At 54.9% G+C, this 15,116-nt stretch overlaps 1 protein-coding gene across 1 annotated transcript in view; it reads right to left on the reverse strand.

The window, feature by feature from the left end:
- Window positions 1–12,819, reverse strand: part of TECTA (tectorin alpha) — a 107,428-nt gene extending 94,609 nt beyond the window's left edge. The window contains 6 exon segments of the mRNA XM_023744715.1: window positions 363–775; window positions 4,038–4,203; window positions 4,581–4,718; window positions 8,055–8,342; window positions 9,573–9,706; window positions 12,756–12,819. Coding sequence (XP_023600483.1) covers window positions 363–775; window positions 4,038–4,203; window positions 4,581–4,718; window positions 8,055–8,342; window positions 9,573–9,706; window positions 12,756–12,819 — 1,203 coding nt within the window.
- Between the last annotated feature and the right edge of the window lie 2,297 nt (window positions 12,820–15,116).

A 15,116-nucleotide genomic window follows, 5' to 3' on the forward strand; every position in this document is an offset into this window, starting at 1 on the left:
TTCAACCAGGTCCATGAGAAACTAAACTTACTCTCTCCCCAGTTACTCCTGCGCTTGCATGTGTGTGTGTGTGTGTGTGTGTGTGTGTGTGCGCGTGCACGCGCACACGCGCACGCCCCGGCGTTTAGCGAGAAACAGGACTATAAATGCACTTTAAGACGCACAGCAGACAGACACTGTGTTAACGAGGGAGCCAGGGCAGCTCCCTCACAACATGTAACTCAGTCAAGAATTTTACAAGCTCTTTGTGAGGCGGGGAGAGCCGTGCACCCTGCGGTACCCGCAGCCCCCAGCAGAGCAGCAGGCCTGGGAGAGTTTCCCAGGGAGCCCGCGCCCGCCCTGCGCCGGTGGCGGTGTCTCACCTTGACTTTCCCGTAGCTCCCTTTGGGGATGAGGATCTTGTAGCCGTTCACCTCCACGGAGAGCTCCCTCAGCGTGGAGACGGCCTTGCCGGCCCGGCGCTCGTTCTTGGCCTCCACGCTGAAGAAGGGGAGGTGGGCCGCCCGCACGCAGTGCCGGGCCAGCAGGTAGGCGCAGGAGCCCTGGAAATGGAAGACGAAGCCGTCGAAGGTGCGGTAGTGCGGCTCCCCGAACACCACACAGGTGCCGGTCTCCACGGGGCTGCAGGAGGAGAACTTGCCTTTGGGCTCGCACACCTCATAGGGGCTGCAAGCGGCCTCCTGGCAGTAGATCTCATTGTTGAAGTCCAGGCAGCGGCACTTGATGGTGCAGTTCAGGTCCTCCCAGAACACCTCCCCTCGCCGCAGGAACTGCCCTGCCACAACGACAGAGAGCGCGTTGGCCGAGGGCTCTCCATCGGCGCAGGCCTGGGCCCAGCGCTGGACGGTGTGACACCCTCTACGCCACCACAGCACCTTAGGGGTAAGTGTTGTTGCCCTCCCCTGACAAGTGAGGGGTGAGGCTTAAGAGAAACTAAGTCACTTTTCCAAGATCACTCAGCAACTCAGTGGGGAAGCCAGGGTCCACGCGAGTCTGTCCGTATCCAGCCGAAGCTCTTGGCGTGACCCTTTCCGCGCTGGTGCGCAAGCCTCATTCGAGGAAAGGCACCCTGTCTGAGTCCACAGGAAAGGCTGGCTCACGGGAGTGGGCCTTCCTCTCCACGGAAGGCCGGCTCACCAGGGACAGCAACCCTGCTCGCTGGCTCCCTCAGCCATCTGTGGGGCCCAGAATGTGCCAGAAAAGGTCAACAGCACCAGGAGTCAATGCACACACGTAAATCCGTCTTCCTGAGGAGATTCTAGAAAGGGCTGACCTCTGGCTTGGCACCTTCCAAGGCTCATAAATCTTGCAGACACTAGCTTACAACTACAAACGTGGTCCTCTCTCACTCCAGGCCCTGCTAGTCCCATGCTTCCCCGCCTGTTTCGGCCTCTATCACCGACGGAATCGTGGACAGAACTTGTCCACAGGATCTAGGTCAGGAGGAGTCTGAAGTGGGGGAGCAGAATGGTTTCAAAGGATGTGTTATTTTTTTAAAAAATATATTTTTATTGACTTCGGAGAGGAAGTGAGAGGGAGAAAGATAGAAATATCAATGATGAGAGAATCATTGACTGGCTGCCTCCTGCACACTCCACACTGGGGATCGAGCCTGCAACCCGGACATGTGTCCTGACTGGGAATCAAACTGTGACCTCCTTGTTCATAGGTGGACACTCAACCACTGAGCCACACTGGCCGGGCTAATCTTTAAAGTATTCACTACTATTTATTTGGTAGACAATCAGTCTTTAAAACCACTTTCCTAAAGAAATTATCTCCCCAATCAAATTTTTGAAATTTGCCAGTTGTTAATATCAACTTTCAATTGAAATAGGAGCACCTTAGGGCTGAGGGCTGAGAGTCTTTGGTTGGGGGCAGAGTCAAGAGAACTGGGCAACCTCTCTGACTCCGGCCTTAACGCCCACCTGCCTCAGCTTTCCAACCTGCGATATGGGAACAGCACTGTTTCCTCTCCCTGCCTCATGGGACCCGTGAGACTATAAAAACCTGGCACACACGGACGGAGGAGGGGCATTTGTAAACTGAGAATGTCTGACAGGAAAGATAAATAACGCCGTAGACCAAGAGTAAGCATAGTTTGAAATTGTAGTTTAAAAATATTTCTCAAGTTTTTATAAAACTGACTACTATACAGGTTAACCGAGCAGAAGGCATGGTGCCAGCAGCCCTCCCGTCTCCGTCCGGCAGGAGCAGCTCCGTCTCAGCAGGCGATGATGCTGATACCTGCTGAGCAGAGGCCCGACGGGGTAACAGATGGGCCCACCTCCCAGCAGGTCACATGCATCAGCTGAAAAGGCCCCTTCACCTCACAGCCTGGGCACTGGTCCCAACAGCAGCCTCCACGCGGAGTAGCTGCCAGTGCCCGCCTTGTCAGGCTTCCAAAGGGCGGGGGGCGGGGGCAGGGGGGAGACAAATGCCTTGGAATAGAGGACATTTGGGCCAAAAGGTAGAATCGCTGAGATCATTTTCTTTGCAAAATGATGACATAATAACCCAGCTCCACATCACACTTCCCTCCTCACGCAGGGCAACCCCAGGCTCACAGACTGATGCATGCCCAGCGGCACATAAAGATGCACAGCATCGGCATAGGGTGTAGCATTCGTCCTGGATACAAAGCCCAAACCGTAACAGGGGAAGGAGTGAGGTCCAAGTGGGGTCTGCGTGCAGCTGGCCTGTGTGTCCCGTCACCACAGCCCGTGGCTGTCGCCACCACCGAGGTCACACAGCCGCGCCAGTCGGCTCTGTAAGGAGTGGACGGAGGGCGGGAGGTGCTGTGGCCACCAGCCCAGGCCGTGGAGGGGAGAGCCCAGTGGGTGCTGGTTTGGTCTTTTCCAGACCGTGAGCGAAGCTGCAGTCCACTCTGAGGGCAGGAGCACAGCCGGAGCCCTGTGTGCCCAGGAGCCAGGGTGTCCGTCTGGCTCCGCCCAGCTGTGCTCTGACACACTCATCCGCTGTCTCAACCTGAGGACTTCGCAGTCCTGACACGCCTGACCCCCGCGGGGACTGGCAGAGTGCGGGCTTCAGGCAGGCGGATGGGCTTTCCTGGGTATTAAACAACCTGGCGCTGGGCCAGGAGAGCAGCCCGCTGTCTCCTGGGGCTGCCGAGACACGCGGTCACCAGGAGGCAGGAGCTCCTGAAACCTTCCTCCCGGCCCAAGGCCTTGCATGGATCTGACCTCCCCACACCCTCTGCCACCCAGTGCCGGCCTGTGTCTGTGCAAATACATCTTCAGCCCGTCACCCGTGTTCCAGGGGAACCCCCGTGGTGGAGTGGGAGGCAAGGGCTCCGGCACCTCTGCCTGCAGGGCGGCCAGCACCTCCCTGGCCTCTCGGAATGTTCTGGAGAGATGCAATGGCTGGATGGCTGAGTGCATGGGAGGGTGGATGTTTACTAGTTCTAGTTGCTATCGCCTCCACTCCTCCGAGCAGAAGTGTGAACAGAAACCCTGTTTCCAGAAGACTCTTAGACACACACGAAGCAGGAGTCTGCAGCCGGGTGTTCCTGAGCCCTGGCCGCTCTGCACGCCGAGGGAGGTGTCCGGCCTGACTGTAAGGGGCCCGCGAGGAGCGCCCACAGCTTGCGCCCCGTGTGCAGCCGGCTTCCTTCTGTCTAGCATGTGTTCCAGGTCCGCACGCCCGGTCCGGCGCAGGGGCCAGGCAGGAGCCGGCGGAGGAACGGTGAAAGGGGAAGGACCACGGCGTGGCTGATGTTAACCAGGGCTCCCTCCTGTCCCTCTGGCTGGGACCTCACTCAAGACCCTCATCCACGTTGTGGCTGTTCTGAGCAGCGAGCTGTGCTCACCCCCCAGGCAACCCCTCACAAACCGCAGTGTCGGATGCAGGAGGCCTCTCGGTCTAAGGAGCCTGTGTGCTCGCATCACCCTGACCCATCGCCCGCTGAGAGGTGTCAAAGGGGGCTGGCATCAAAGTGTCTGCCCTCAGGCCAAAACGCCTGCCTGTCCATCTAAACTCCACAAACTGCGTTGCCATAGAGACAGGAACAGCCTTACCTCTGGAGGTGCAGCCATTGGCCGGGTCAATCTCTTTCCCGTCCACTTTGAACGCCCAGCGGCCGGGAACGTTGACGTTCGTGGTCTCCTGGATGTTCACAATGTCGGGGGTTCTGGACCCCGGGAGGCTGAAGAAGTTGCTGAGGTTCCCACCGTTAAATCCTGCCTGAAGCGCAGAAGGGAGACGAGCCTGAGCACAAACACTACCCGCTGGTTAACCTGCCAGAACACCTTCTCCCGACACAGCCTGCCTCGTTCATGCTGCACCAGATCAGGGTATCAGCGATGGACAAGACTAGCCTCCCAGTCTCCACAACCACCAGACATCCTTCCCTCCTTAAGAGCTCTGGGCAGGACTCCCTCCAGGACGCATGGCAGAGTGCCTCCACCTGTGCCATCACCCCCTGAGACAGTCAGGGACCACCCACCTGTGCCATCACCCCCTGAGACAGTCAGGGGCCCCCACCTGTGCCATCACCCCCTGAGACAGTCAGGGTTCCCCAGCTGTGCCATCACCTCCTGAGACAGTCAGGGGCCACCCACCTGTGCCATCACTCCCCCAAGACCTGTCAGGGGGTCCCCGCCGCTTGCTGTCCCCGTGGTCCAGTTGATTTCATAGTAATTGAAGAGCGTGAATGTGTGAGAGCCATCAGACACCAGGACGGCCTGGAAGGTGTTCACCTGCAGGTGGGAATAGATGGGCGGTGACTCCCACTGCCCAGTGGCAGCTCCCTGCACTCTGCCCCTCCCTGCCCCCAGCAGCTCAGGGCTGTGCCCGGCGCTCACGCTCTGCGTCCTCTCGGAATGTGTCCTCGCCTCGAGTGGGGAAAGCAAGGCATGTGGGACAGTGCGCCGGACAGAGAGATGCCTGAGAACCACCTAGAGGCCGGCTGGGGCAGCTCCCCAGGCTCTGACCGCCTCAGACCCAGATCGCCGAGCTCGGCTCAGCTGTGCCGATGTGCAAGCAGATGGCAGCAGGAGAATAAGCTGCAGGAAGCATAGGCAGGGAAGGGCTGAGTGCCGGGGGGGGGGGCGGGGGGAGGGCGGCAGGTGGGGGGGTGGCAGGTGGGGGGGTGGCAGGTGTGGGGGAGAGGCGATGGCAGAGCTGGTAGAGCATGTGCTCTCTCACTTCCCAGAGGGCACTGGGGAGAGGGGTGCCCCTCCCTTTCGGACAGGGCAGCGGAAAGTGATTTTCATGGAGCACTTTGTGGGGGAAACTGCTCCCTAACTGAGCATTCATGCATCACTTTGTATCTGCAAAAGTCTCAGCACTCATCTGTAGCTCAGACCAGCGCTGAGACGGGCCATTTTGGGCGACTCCCATCTTATAGCTTAAAAACTGAGAGGTAAGGGACATGAGTTGCTGGAAATCTGACGATGGCCCGGCCACAGAAGACAGGACTCAGCCAGAGCCCAGCCACTCCTGGCACCACGCTGTCCGCTCAGACTCTTCGCTGAGCTTTTCAGGACGGAGATGTTCTATACATTCGAGTGAGCCTTGCCAACAGCTTTTGGGAACAGGCTGTAGCGAATGCTGTCCTTTACTGCTTCCCTTTGCTAACCCCACCCCGACACACATTTCAGGAAATTAAATTAAAATAGAATTAAAGGAGAGGCTGCTTTGACCTTTTCCATTCAGACCCAGCATCCCTGCTGCGGATACCATCCTGCTGGCATTCTGTCGGATGCAGAGGACCCGCATCCTTATCCCGGGTAATCAGACGGCGCAGAGGATCCTGGACGCCCCAAATCACCGCCCCCCCCCAGGGCCCCGGGGGAGGCAAGGTGAGAGCAAAGAAAAGCCCTTTCTGTCCATGAGGACTTTCTCCTCGAGCTCTGGGGCTGACACTGCTGATGGCGTTGATGATAGTGTCGCCCAGGTACATGCCTCCATTCTTTGCTCTGCTCAACCAAAAAGGAAAGTGGGGCAAGGAGATGAGCGAGCAGCCCGCTAAAGATCGCCTGAGGTCACAGCAGGGTCAGGTTCAAGGCCCAGGCACAAAGTCAAGGTCGCAAGGTCACACGAGGACTAAAGCTTCAGCCCCCCAGTCCAGGCTTCCCCTTCAGGAAGCGGATTCCTCCACCTGAAACCCAGTTGGGCAGATCTGTGGTCCAAGCAGGTCTCAAGTGCAGCCCATGTCTGATCCCAGAAGTCACTCAACCAGCCAGCCACCCCCCACCACCCGGAGGCCCTGCCCTGGGCTCCTGGCGGCTCGCTCTCACGCCTCTACATGCACACCTCCTCCACATTAGTTTGAAGACTTCTCCAGACCTGCTTTTGTAAAACAGGTTTTAATTCTTAAAAACCCTCATATACTCCAGAGGATTTCTAATGACACCTGAGGAGGCAGCCGAGAAAACAGCTCAGGATTAGTGTTAGGAGACTTCAGTTTGCACTTGCCCTCCCTCCTCTGAGGTTCGCTCTCTCTTCTTCCACTTTGGCAGGTTATCTAGCCTCTCCGGGCCTGCTCTCACCTTTAGCGGCACATCCTGCGAGGCTGCATGAATGCAGAAATGGCCTCGCACAGAGCCGAGCTCAGAGCAAGCCTCCAGTAAGCATCAGCTCTCCCTCCATCAAACAAGTGGTTCTCTGAGCCCTGCCTCCTGCTCCTTGCTGCTCTTCCTTTCCTACTGCGCCCCTGAGACCTTCTGCCTCTCCCAGGCCTCTCAGGCCAGGGCAGGGCCTGCGGTGAACGGGCTCCTCTGAGGAAGGGGCCTGGGGTGAAGGGAGATGGAGAGGAGGCCAATTTCAGGGCAGGGACAGACATGGCGGCAGCTCCGCGGGGGTTGTACTGTCTTCTTCTCCAAGGAGCTCAGAACATTCAGCTGTTACCTCATTCGTCCTGTTGAAGGAGTTTTCACAGTCCAGACATTTACTCAAAGGACAAGCCAGGAAGGACCTAATGATCTTGCCGTTCTTATTGCCAACGGAAGTTGTTTGAAAATGCGGTGGCAGCATTTGGTTGGCGTTCCTCCCTTCCCCTCGGAGGCACTGAGGTCAGTGCCCCCTGGCGGCTCACATTCTAACGCTGCGAGCATGAGCCTGCTGCTCACGGGCCTTGCTGTGCCCAGAGCCTCCTGGCACTGGAAGGGGCCCAGGCCCAGGTGCTCGCACGTGCCCACCTCTGTCTCCAGCTCAATCGTTTCTGTTCCGCCCCAAACAGCTGACTCATTGCCAAGGAAACAGGAAAGCAGAGGGGATGGAAGCAACCCTCAGGGAGCAGAGCGCCAATTTCTGAGGGCATTTGCTGCTGGAAACACCATAGATGAAGGTGCACCTGCTGCCTCACAGCTCCCCGCGGCCAGTCAGCCTGAAGCCGCGGGCTTTGCGGGAGGTGTGCCTGTTGCTGACTGGAGGGAGCGGAGCTGACGGTCTCTATGACAGTGCCAGTGCCATCTTTCTGATCGGACTTTTGTTTAACATCCTCAGAGCAGATGTTAAAACTTTACTCTGTGAAACGCTTTAATCGCCCAATTAGCATCAAATCTGAATGCACAGTAAAAGAAAGGTCATAACATAATAAAATCAGTCAGGTCATTTGTGCCCCAAATCAGCACCCCATTTCCTTGTCCTACCAGGTTTTGTAGGGGGAAAGGACAAAAAAGGGGGGGGGAATTAGCTGATGAAGAGAGGCAGTGCCTCAGACAAAACAGAGGGACCTCGGGTTCCTCAGGGGCCCTGACCGTGCGGCGGGATCTGGTCTCTGCCTCAGTCCCTCTCCTGCAAAATAGATGTGGCACCTCCTGCAAGGACCTGGCCGGCTCCTTCTCACATTCGTGATGCTGAGTGACAGAGCTGCACAGCCTCAGAAGGGCCTCAGAAGGGCCACGGCCGCCAGGACTGGCGAGGTTACCCTCTCCCTCTGTGGCCTGGAAAGTGGGCGGCACGACTCATCCATTGAACTCAAGGAAAGGGATGCTCCTTGGCTCTGACAACAGACTCCTTCACGGAGGTGGAGACAGACAAGAAGCGGGTGGCAGGGGAGAGCACGGAACACAGAAAATGTGGGTTATTACGGGCGTGGTGCTGCTCCCTCCGTAAAACGTGACTTCCTCCCAGGTCACAATGAAGACCCACGTGGCCGAGAAGGCTGCCATGTCCTTGAAGTGCTTCCTGATGTCCTTGGTGGCTCTTGTCAGGATGGCAGGGTCCATGGTCTCTCTGTAGTAGATCTCGCCTCGGATTCCGTTGTGCACGTCTGCCCAAAACGGGGCGATGAAGGCCCTCCCGTCCGTCAAGGGGAAGGACTCGGGCGTGAACTGGCTCACCAGCACGTTGAAGGAGACAACGCCGTTGTTATTGACCTAAAAAGTAAGACAGGCTTTGCATGGTGGATCCGTAACCATGACAACTCTAGAGTCCTAACCCACACAGACCTCCGCCTGACAGGTGAATGGAAACCACGTTCACTGAGTCAGAACCCCCAGCGTGGCTCAGCCAGGAGGCTTGTTTACTTTTAAACTCAGTGATTTACTTCCACTTTCACCGTGTCATTAGCTGCGTTTCTTATTCATAATCAGTCTCACTTCATGTTTTTGATCCTATCTCTGTTTACATTTACCTCATGCTACTCAGGTGTGTGTGTGTGTGTGTGTGTGTGTGTGTGTGTTCCGCCAGGCAGGGAGTAATGTGGGCAAAAAAGAAGATCCAGAGTCACAGGAGAGATAGAACATGGAAGCAAAATGTTAAATTAAAAACCTGAGGAGCTCTCTGTATTAGACCTTGATTTCTACTATATGACAAGAGAGGGGTGTCAGGAAAAGAAAGCCAAGTACTTTCTCCTCTAACTCCACTCCGGGCACAGCCTCTCCTCTCTGGATGAGGCATTTAAAGGACTTCTAGGACCTTCCAACCACCTACTCAGTCTCCTGGGTTTTTTCGTGATTCGCCAGTGTGTTTGTAAACTTGTAAATTACAAAACCTCACTGCAAACCACGAGCCAGTCTGCACTCAGGCGACACGGGTCTGTCTTCACCTTCTTCTCCATGTGCCACAGCCTCACTAGGACCAAACCCAACCAACCCACCAACCCCCTGAGCACACGGTTGCCCGGAGAGTTCTGCCAGCAGACGGTGCCATTTCCTCATGTGTGTCTGCCCCGGGCCCTATGGCCTATCTCAGACACCATGAGCATGGCCAATTCTGCAAACGACATTTATGTAACAGCTGGTTCCCCATTTCTGCGCCCTGACTTCTCTCCCAGTTGGTAGAAAGCCCGAGAACAACAGACACAAACTTTTCACACCCTCAGGGAAAGAAAACGATCCTGCTCCGAGTAGCTTTTCATCTTATCGGGTAGCGAAGTCATGTCCATGGCTCGCAGCTGTATTGTCCTGCCTGTTGCGATTATCAGCCATTAAATACCCCTTCGAGCTCCTTAATCATAAAATCTACCAGTTCATGATATCTCTGAGCCTGCCCCTGGGCTGCCAACAACTCCTCTCCTTCCTGAGGCCCGGAAAGTGTTTAAATGTTTTCACTTCTGACAAACAAAGGGGAAGGCGCAGAGCACAGCGGGCCGCCTCTCCACTTACATAGACGGTGCGGTAAGGCACGCCAAAGAAGAAGATGGGGATGGCCAGCTTGATCTCGGGGGAGCTTCCGTCGTCTACTTTGGGGGTTTTGGTGTCATTCTGCCAAAATGGGTACATGAGCTCCCTGGGCTGAGCTGTCAAGAGAGTCGGTGGTTAGATCGACGGCAGATCCTGCCCTGTTGCCTAAGCCACTTCCCTCCCACCCACGAACCCAGCTTCCTCCAGGAAGTCTTGCAAACCAGACGCAAGTCAGACTCCCTTTCATCCCCGTAAACCCCGCTCACACCGCACTGCCTTTGGCCTCTGGGGAGGGGAGAGCAGTGCCTCTCCTCAGGAGCACTCAGCCCATGCTCCATCCACGCTCCATCCACGCTCCATCCATGCTCCATCCATGCTCCATCCATGCTCCATCCACGCTCCATCCAATCTCCCTCCACGCTCCATCCACGCTCCATCCACGCTCCATCCACGCTCCATCCATGCTTCCAGACATCGTGGCTCGAGCCATGTTCACACAGTGGCGGGAGCTGTGCGGCCGCCCTGCCCAGGGCTCTCGGAGCCTGAGCCGCCTCCTGGACCCAATGGCTTAGGCAGCTTGACCCTTGGCCAGAGGGCAGGGCGCAGAGAAGGTGGCTCATGGCTGTGCCGCTCCCTCGGTCTCCAAAGTGCTACTCTCCTGTCTTTTCCTGAAAGGAGTCCCCTCCCTCCGCTGCACAATAGGAGGAGAGCTCAGGTCCCAGGAGGAAAGAAAACAGCTGGACCTGGGACAAACTGGGAGGAGGGTGCGCAAAACTGGCCTGCAAGTGGCCCTGGTTGAGGTCCAGCCCTGGCAGATGGCTCTCTGCCAGCTCATGTCCACAAAGGGCAGCATGGGATCCTCTGGGGGGAGGCTCTGGGGCCTGGAGGACTCTGTGGAGAGGAGGCTGAGGGCTCTGACTCATCAGCCTGGCCCGGTGAGCATCGGCCGCGAGCACACTCCCCTCACATGGCTGCCACCACCTCCCTGGCAGCCTGGCCTGTTTCCCCTCCAAACCGGTGTGTGGGTTTGTGGGTATGTGTGAGCGTGTGTGCGCGTGTGTGCGCATGTGTGTGTGTGTGTGTGTGTGTGTGTGTGTGGCCCCGTTTAGTGATCGAAAGTAGACAATTTCCCAAGGGTCTACATACAGGACTTGACCAGATGCTCCAGGCCAGGGGCAGGACCGCAGTGGCCTGCCCGGATGGAGAGCTCAGCTGCTTCCCAGGGTAACATCAGAGGGAAGCAGGGAGCGCTAGGCCTACGGACCATTAGTGTATCATTGTTCCCCAAGCCCCGTCTCTGGGGAGCCACCCAACGTCACCCTGTAGGAGGCGCTGTAGCTGATTCAATCACGGGAGCACTGCTGGTGTGCTTTACTTAAAGCAGTGGTTCTCAACCTTCCTAATGCCGCCACCCTTTAATACAGTTCCTCATGTTGTGGTGACCCCCAATTTCATTGTTACAAATTGAACATAATTAAAGCATAGTGATTAATTACAAAAACAATATGTAATTATAGATGTGTTTTCCGATGGTCTTAGGCGACCCCTGTGAAAGGGTTGTTCGACCCCCAAAGGGGTCGCGACCCACAGGTTGAGAACTGCTGACTTAAAGTCACAACCAGGGGGCAAAAGGGGTTCTTGAACATTTGTATTTGCACAGAATTACCACATTCAAAATTCCTAGGAGGTAGGAATGTTTAAAAAATCTATAATCCCTATTGTAGCATTATACACAGTTACTTATTAAACTTGCAAGGTGATAAACTTTCTCAAATTAATAATAATAAAGCAAATCATGTCATGGGTTTATCCTTCATGAGCAACTATTTAGAAGAGATGCCCACGTGTGAACAGGCTTCTATTCACACTGACCTGCCATCACTTTAACGGGAAGGTTAACCAGCATGTGGCAGCCGTGGCCACCCCGCCTAGGACACGCAAAAGCCACACCCCCAGGAGGTGGCAGAACTGTGGCCATCCGGGCGGCCCCTCGCTTCTCTCTCTGCTCCAACCAGGGTAACCTGGGAAGAGTTTTCTCTTCATGAGTGACCCCAACTATGCATGGTTTTGAACAGGAAAGAATGGACAGTTAAAACTTTTTCCATTTTAAGAAGAATACAAATAATAAAGATATGTAATATTGTATATGTTTAACAAAGACTTGTTGAATAATAAAAGGTGCTTAATAAAAGGGAGTAGGTTTAACTTCAGTAATTTCCACCTTGGAAGGCATCAATATTATAAAAAAAATACAACTTGTTAACAGATGGCCTATTTATTGCCACCAGAGCTCATGAGAGGGAACTCGCTCGCTCCAGGTGGGGATTTCATAGACATCACTCTGCTCCTGGACGTTGGTGGTTTTTTTTTTTTTTTTTTTTTTACCAAATAAAATGTACTTGCTTAGAGCAGGGGGTAGGAGATGAGAGTCAGTGGGGGCGCTCATGGGGAGTTGCATGCTACACTGTTTGAATTTGCCCAGCCCTCAGAAAATGTCAGATTTGTGATCATGTGCCGGTGAACCAGACAAACAAACAATACAAAGAACGATGTTTTAGAATTTTAGCGATAAGCGTTTCAAATCCATGTAGACTTCCCCACCTTTCTTTCCTAAAATCCGAAACAGCGGAAAGAAATGTCCGTGTATTCTCGCTGCCCCGGCCACGCCGCGCAGAGTGGAGAAGGAGTCGCGGAGGGAGGGCGATCAGGTGTGTCTCACTGCGGCTCAGGTTTCTGGCCGCGTAGAAGGTCACTGACCCAGGGCACCCACACCAATGCCATTGAACTCCATGATTTGGGGTAAAACAAGTGTATTCTTTGAAGTCCCCATGCCTTAATGGGGATCAATCATGAGGTCTGGGCAGCACACACACCTGCCCTATATGCTTTTAATGAAAATAATTTGCATTTTCTTAAAGACCCATTATCATGGGGCGATCCAGTGTATACACAAATGGTGTTCACAGTTAAATAAGAAAATTAGGGATATAACTAAACAAGTTATTCAGCGTCACTGTATTTTGCTTTTGACCACAACATTTCATTTACATTTTCTGTTGCATCTGTAGGTACACGTAGCCCTGACAATGATAGTTGCACCACAGCGTCCCTTCATATATTCAAGAGCACGCGGATCAGGAGTGTACACAACCCTGCAGGACTCACCTCGGTGCTGTACCAGCGCGAAGATGAAAGAGACCCAGATCCGAAGGAACGAGGAGTAATTCATCCTGGAAGGTCAAACAGAAAGAGGGGAAGTCCCAGCGGGCCAGAGCCGATGCGACACCAGGTGTGCTCAGTGGCGAGTCCCGGGCACGAGGCAACATCACAGGACAAACTCCCAGGACAACATCACGGAGCTGAGTGGGGCTGCGGCTCCACGCTGGCAGGGCCCCCAAGTTCAATGCTCCATGAACAAATCAGACTCCCCCATGAAGCCAGCTTGGACGTGTGATGAGATCACGCAATCACCGGGAGATTACACAGAAGCCCCGGGGGCAACAGAGGAGCGGAAAGCCGGCCACTCTGGCCCCTGAGCACCGAGCAGTGGGGGCTCCGAGGATGCAGGCCGTGCCGGGTCCCCCGGAGACCGAGCTCCTCTGACTCTCATAGCAGCTTCCGATGAGGTTCAGGTAAAGGTCAATTAAACAATGCAGCCCTGCAGGTGGGGAAGCTCCGAGTGCGCCGTCCCCTTCTCCACAGCAAGGTCACCCACCATCGGAAGCCCTGACGGAGGCGGGGGGGGGGAGCACAGACTGCCCACTGCTCCCACCGGGGGTGAGCGCGTCCAGGGTGACAGGCAGGGGACCCTGCCAGGGCTGCCCCTCAGAACAACAGCAAGAACAGGCAGGACTCAACACGCAAGCCAGTCACTAGTCCAGCAAAGTGACCAAGGAGCTCGCGGAAGTGGACCTGCTTGCATGTCAGTGGGAGCAGTTGAGCAGGCTGTGCTGCCCCCCAAGGGGCGCGGACAGTCCGGCCGCCCGTCAGGCTGAGAGGCAGCTCCAAGGCGCACGCACCTGCCCCGACCCAGGGCAGCGAGACCGCAGGCTGCTCGGCCGCCCTTCAGTGCACACCTCCTCTTACTCCTCGAGGTTCCCCCAGCTCCTCAGCCAACAGCCACGGACCAGCAGGACCCTGCCCTGCCCTGGGGGCGTTTTGTAAATCTCCAGGGTCAGGCACACTCGGAAACCTGCAGTGCGTGGCAAGGCACAGCCCTGCTGGCAGCGGCGTGAGACCTGCCGAGACCCCAGCCTTGGCAGGGGATGCGGTGCCCGGACCCCGAGCCCTCGAGCCATAGGAGAACTCACTCAAGCATCTGCATTTACGGAACATGTCACTAACCTGTTCTGTAGAGGCTGGAGGAACCGAGTCAGGAATATTAAGCCAAATCTTGGTAAACCAGGAAAACTCAGGCAAAACAGGAATCCATGTCAGTTCTCCCCCTCCTGCTGCCAATTATTGCTGATTCCTGAAATGATGTCTGAATCGCCTACTCTTAAAACCAAAAATTCAGTTACCCTGCACTCAAGGCAGGCGAGTGTTGAGTTGCAATCAAGTTCTTTCTATTGATTAAGGAAAAGTACATCTAAAGATCAGTTTCAGGATCCTGGAGAAAGGTTCCTTTCCTGAGAAACCAGACCTCCCCCAGCCCTCGAAAAAGGAGATTCAGATGGAAATGTCAGGTACTCGGAGCTGAAACCCCAAGCCTTTCTGATCGGAATCGCTTTGCACTGAAAACACAAAAGAAACCCCCCTTCTACCTTTGTACCAAAAAAAGGCAACTGGATAACGTTACAGGATTAGCATTCAGCAGCATGGGACTGAGACGAGACAAAGCGGGCTCCCACATTCAGATGGAGCTGGTTTCTCCTCAGTCTGTTCAGTCCTGTGGCTTGAGCGTGGCCACAGGCAGGCTGCACTGTGTGTGCACAGGTGTGCACGCAGCCGTCACGGAGCCTTCTCAGCTCGCCTGGGCTTCCTTCTCCCCTCTCCTCTCCAGCCCGCCCTGAGGGAGCCCAGGGTCCTTTCTAGCGAATGGAGGGAGGTGACCCGGGGGCTGCTCTTCCCCAGGAAGCCAGGCCGGGCCCCGGAACCTCGGGGCCCAGGGAGGGCCCTGGGAGGAGATGGGAACATGTGCAGTAAGTAAAGAATTTACAAGGTCTTGTAAACAAGGGAAAAACTTGTTAAGATAAATGAAGAATGAGAAAAGTTGGCTAAGACATAAACTAAGGTTACTATTCAAAACATTTAGAGTGAGATTTGTTTAAAACGAAAGCATTTCAATGTAGCAGAAAAAAACTGTATGTCAATCATGGGAAATTTTAAATGACTCCAGATTTGTCCCTGACCAGACAAAACCATACAAAATCATATAATTTCAGTTTCGAGCAAGTTGTCCTACAATGGACAAGAGTATTTGGTATAATTTTTTATACCATTTTTTAGTATAAATTATCTGATGTCTTTCTAAAAACCCATGGTAATTCGGTACGTTTTGCACACTAAGCTTACTCTGGTATCATG

Source organism: Myotis lucifugus, unplaced genomic scaffold (assembly GCF_000147115.1).
Source record: "Myotis lucifugus unplaced genomic scaffold, Myoluc2.0 scaffold_484, whole genome shotgun sequence".
Classification (NCBI taxonomy): domain Eukaryota; kingdom Metazoa; phylum Chordata; class Mammalia; order Chiroptera; family Vespertilionidae; genus Myotis; species Myotis lucifugus.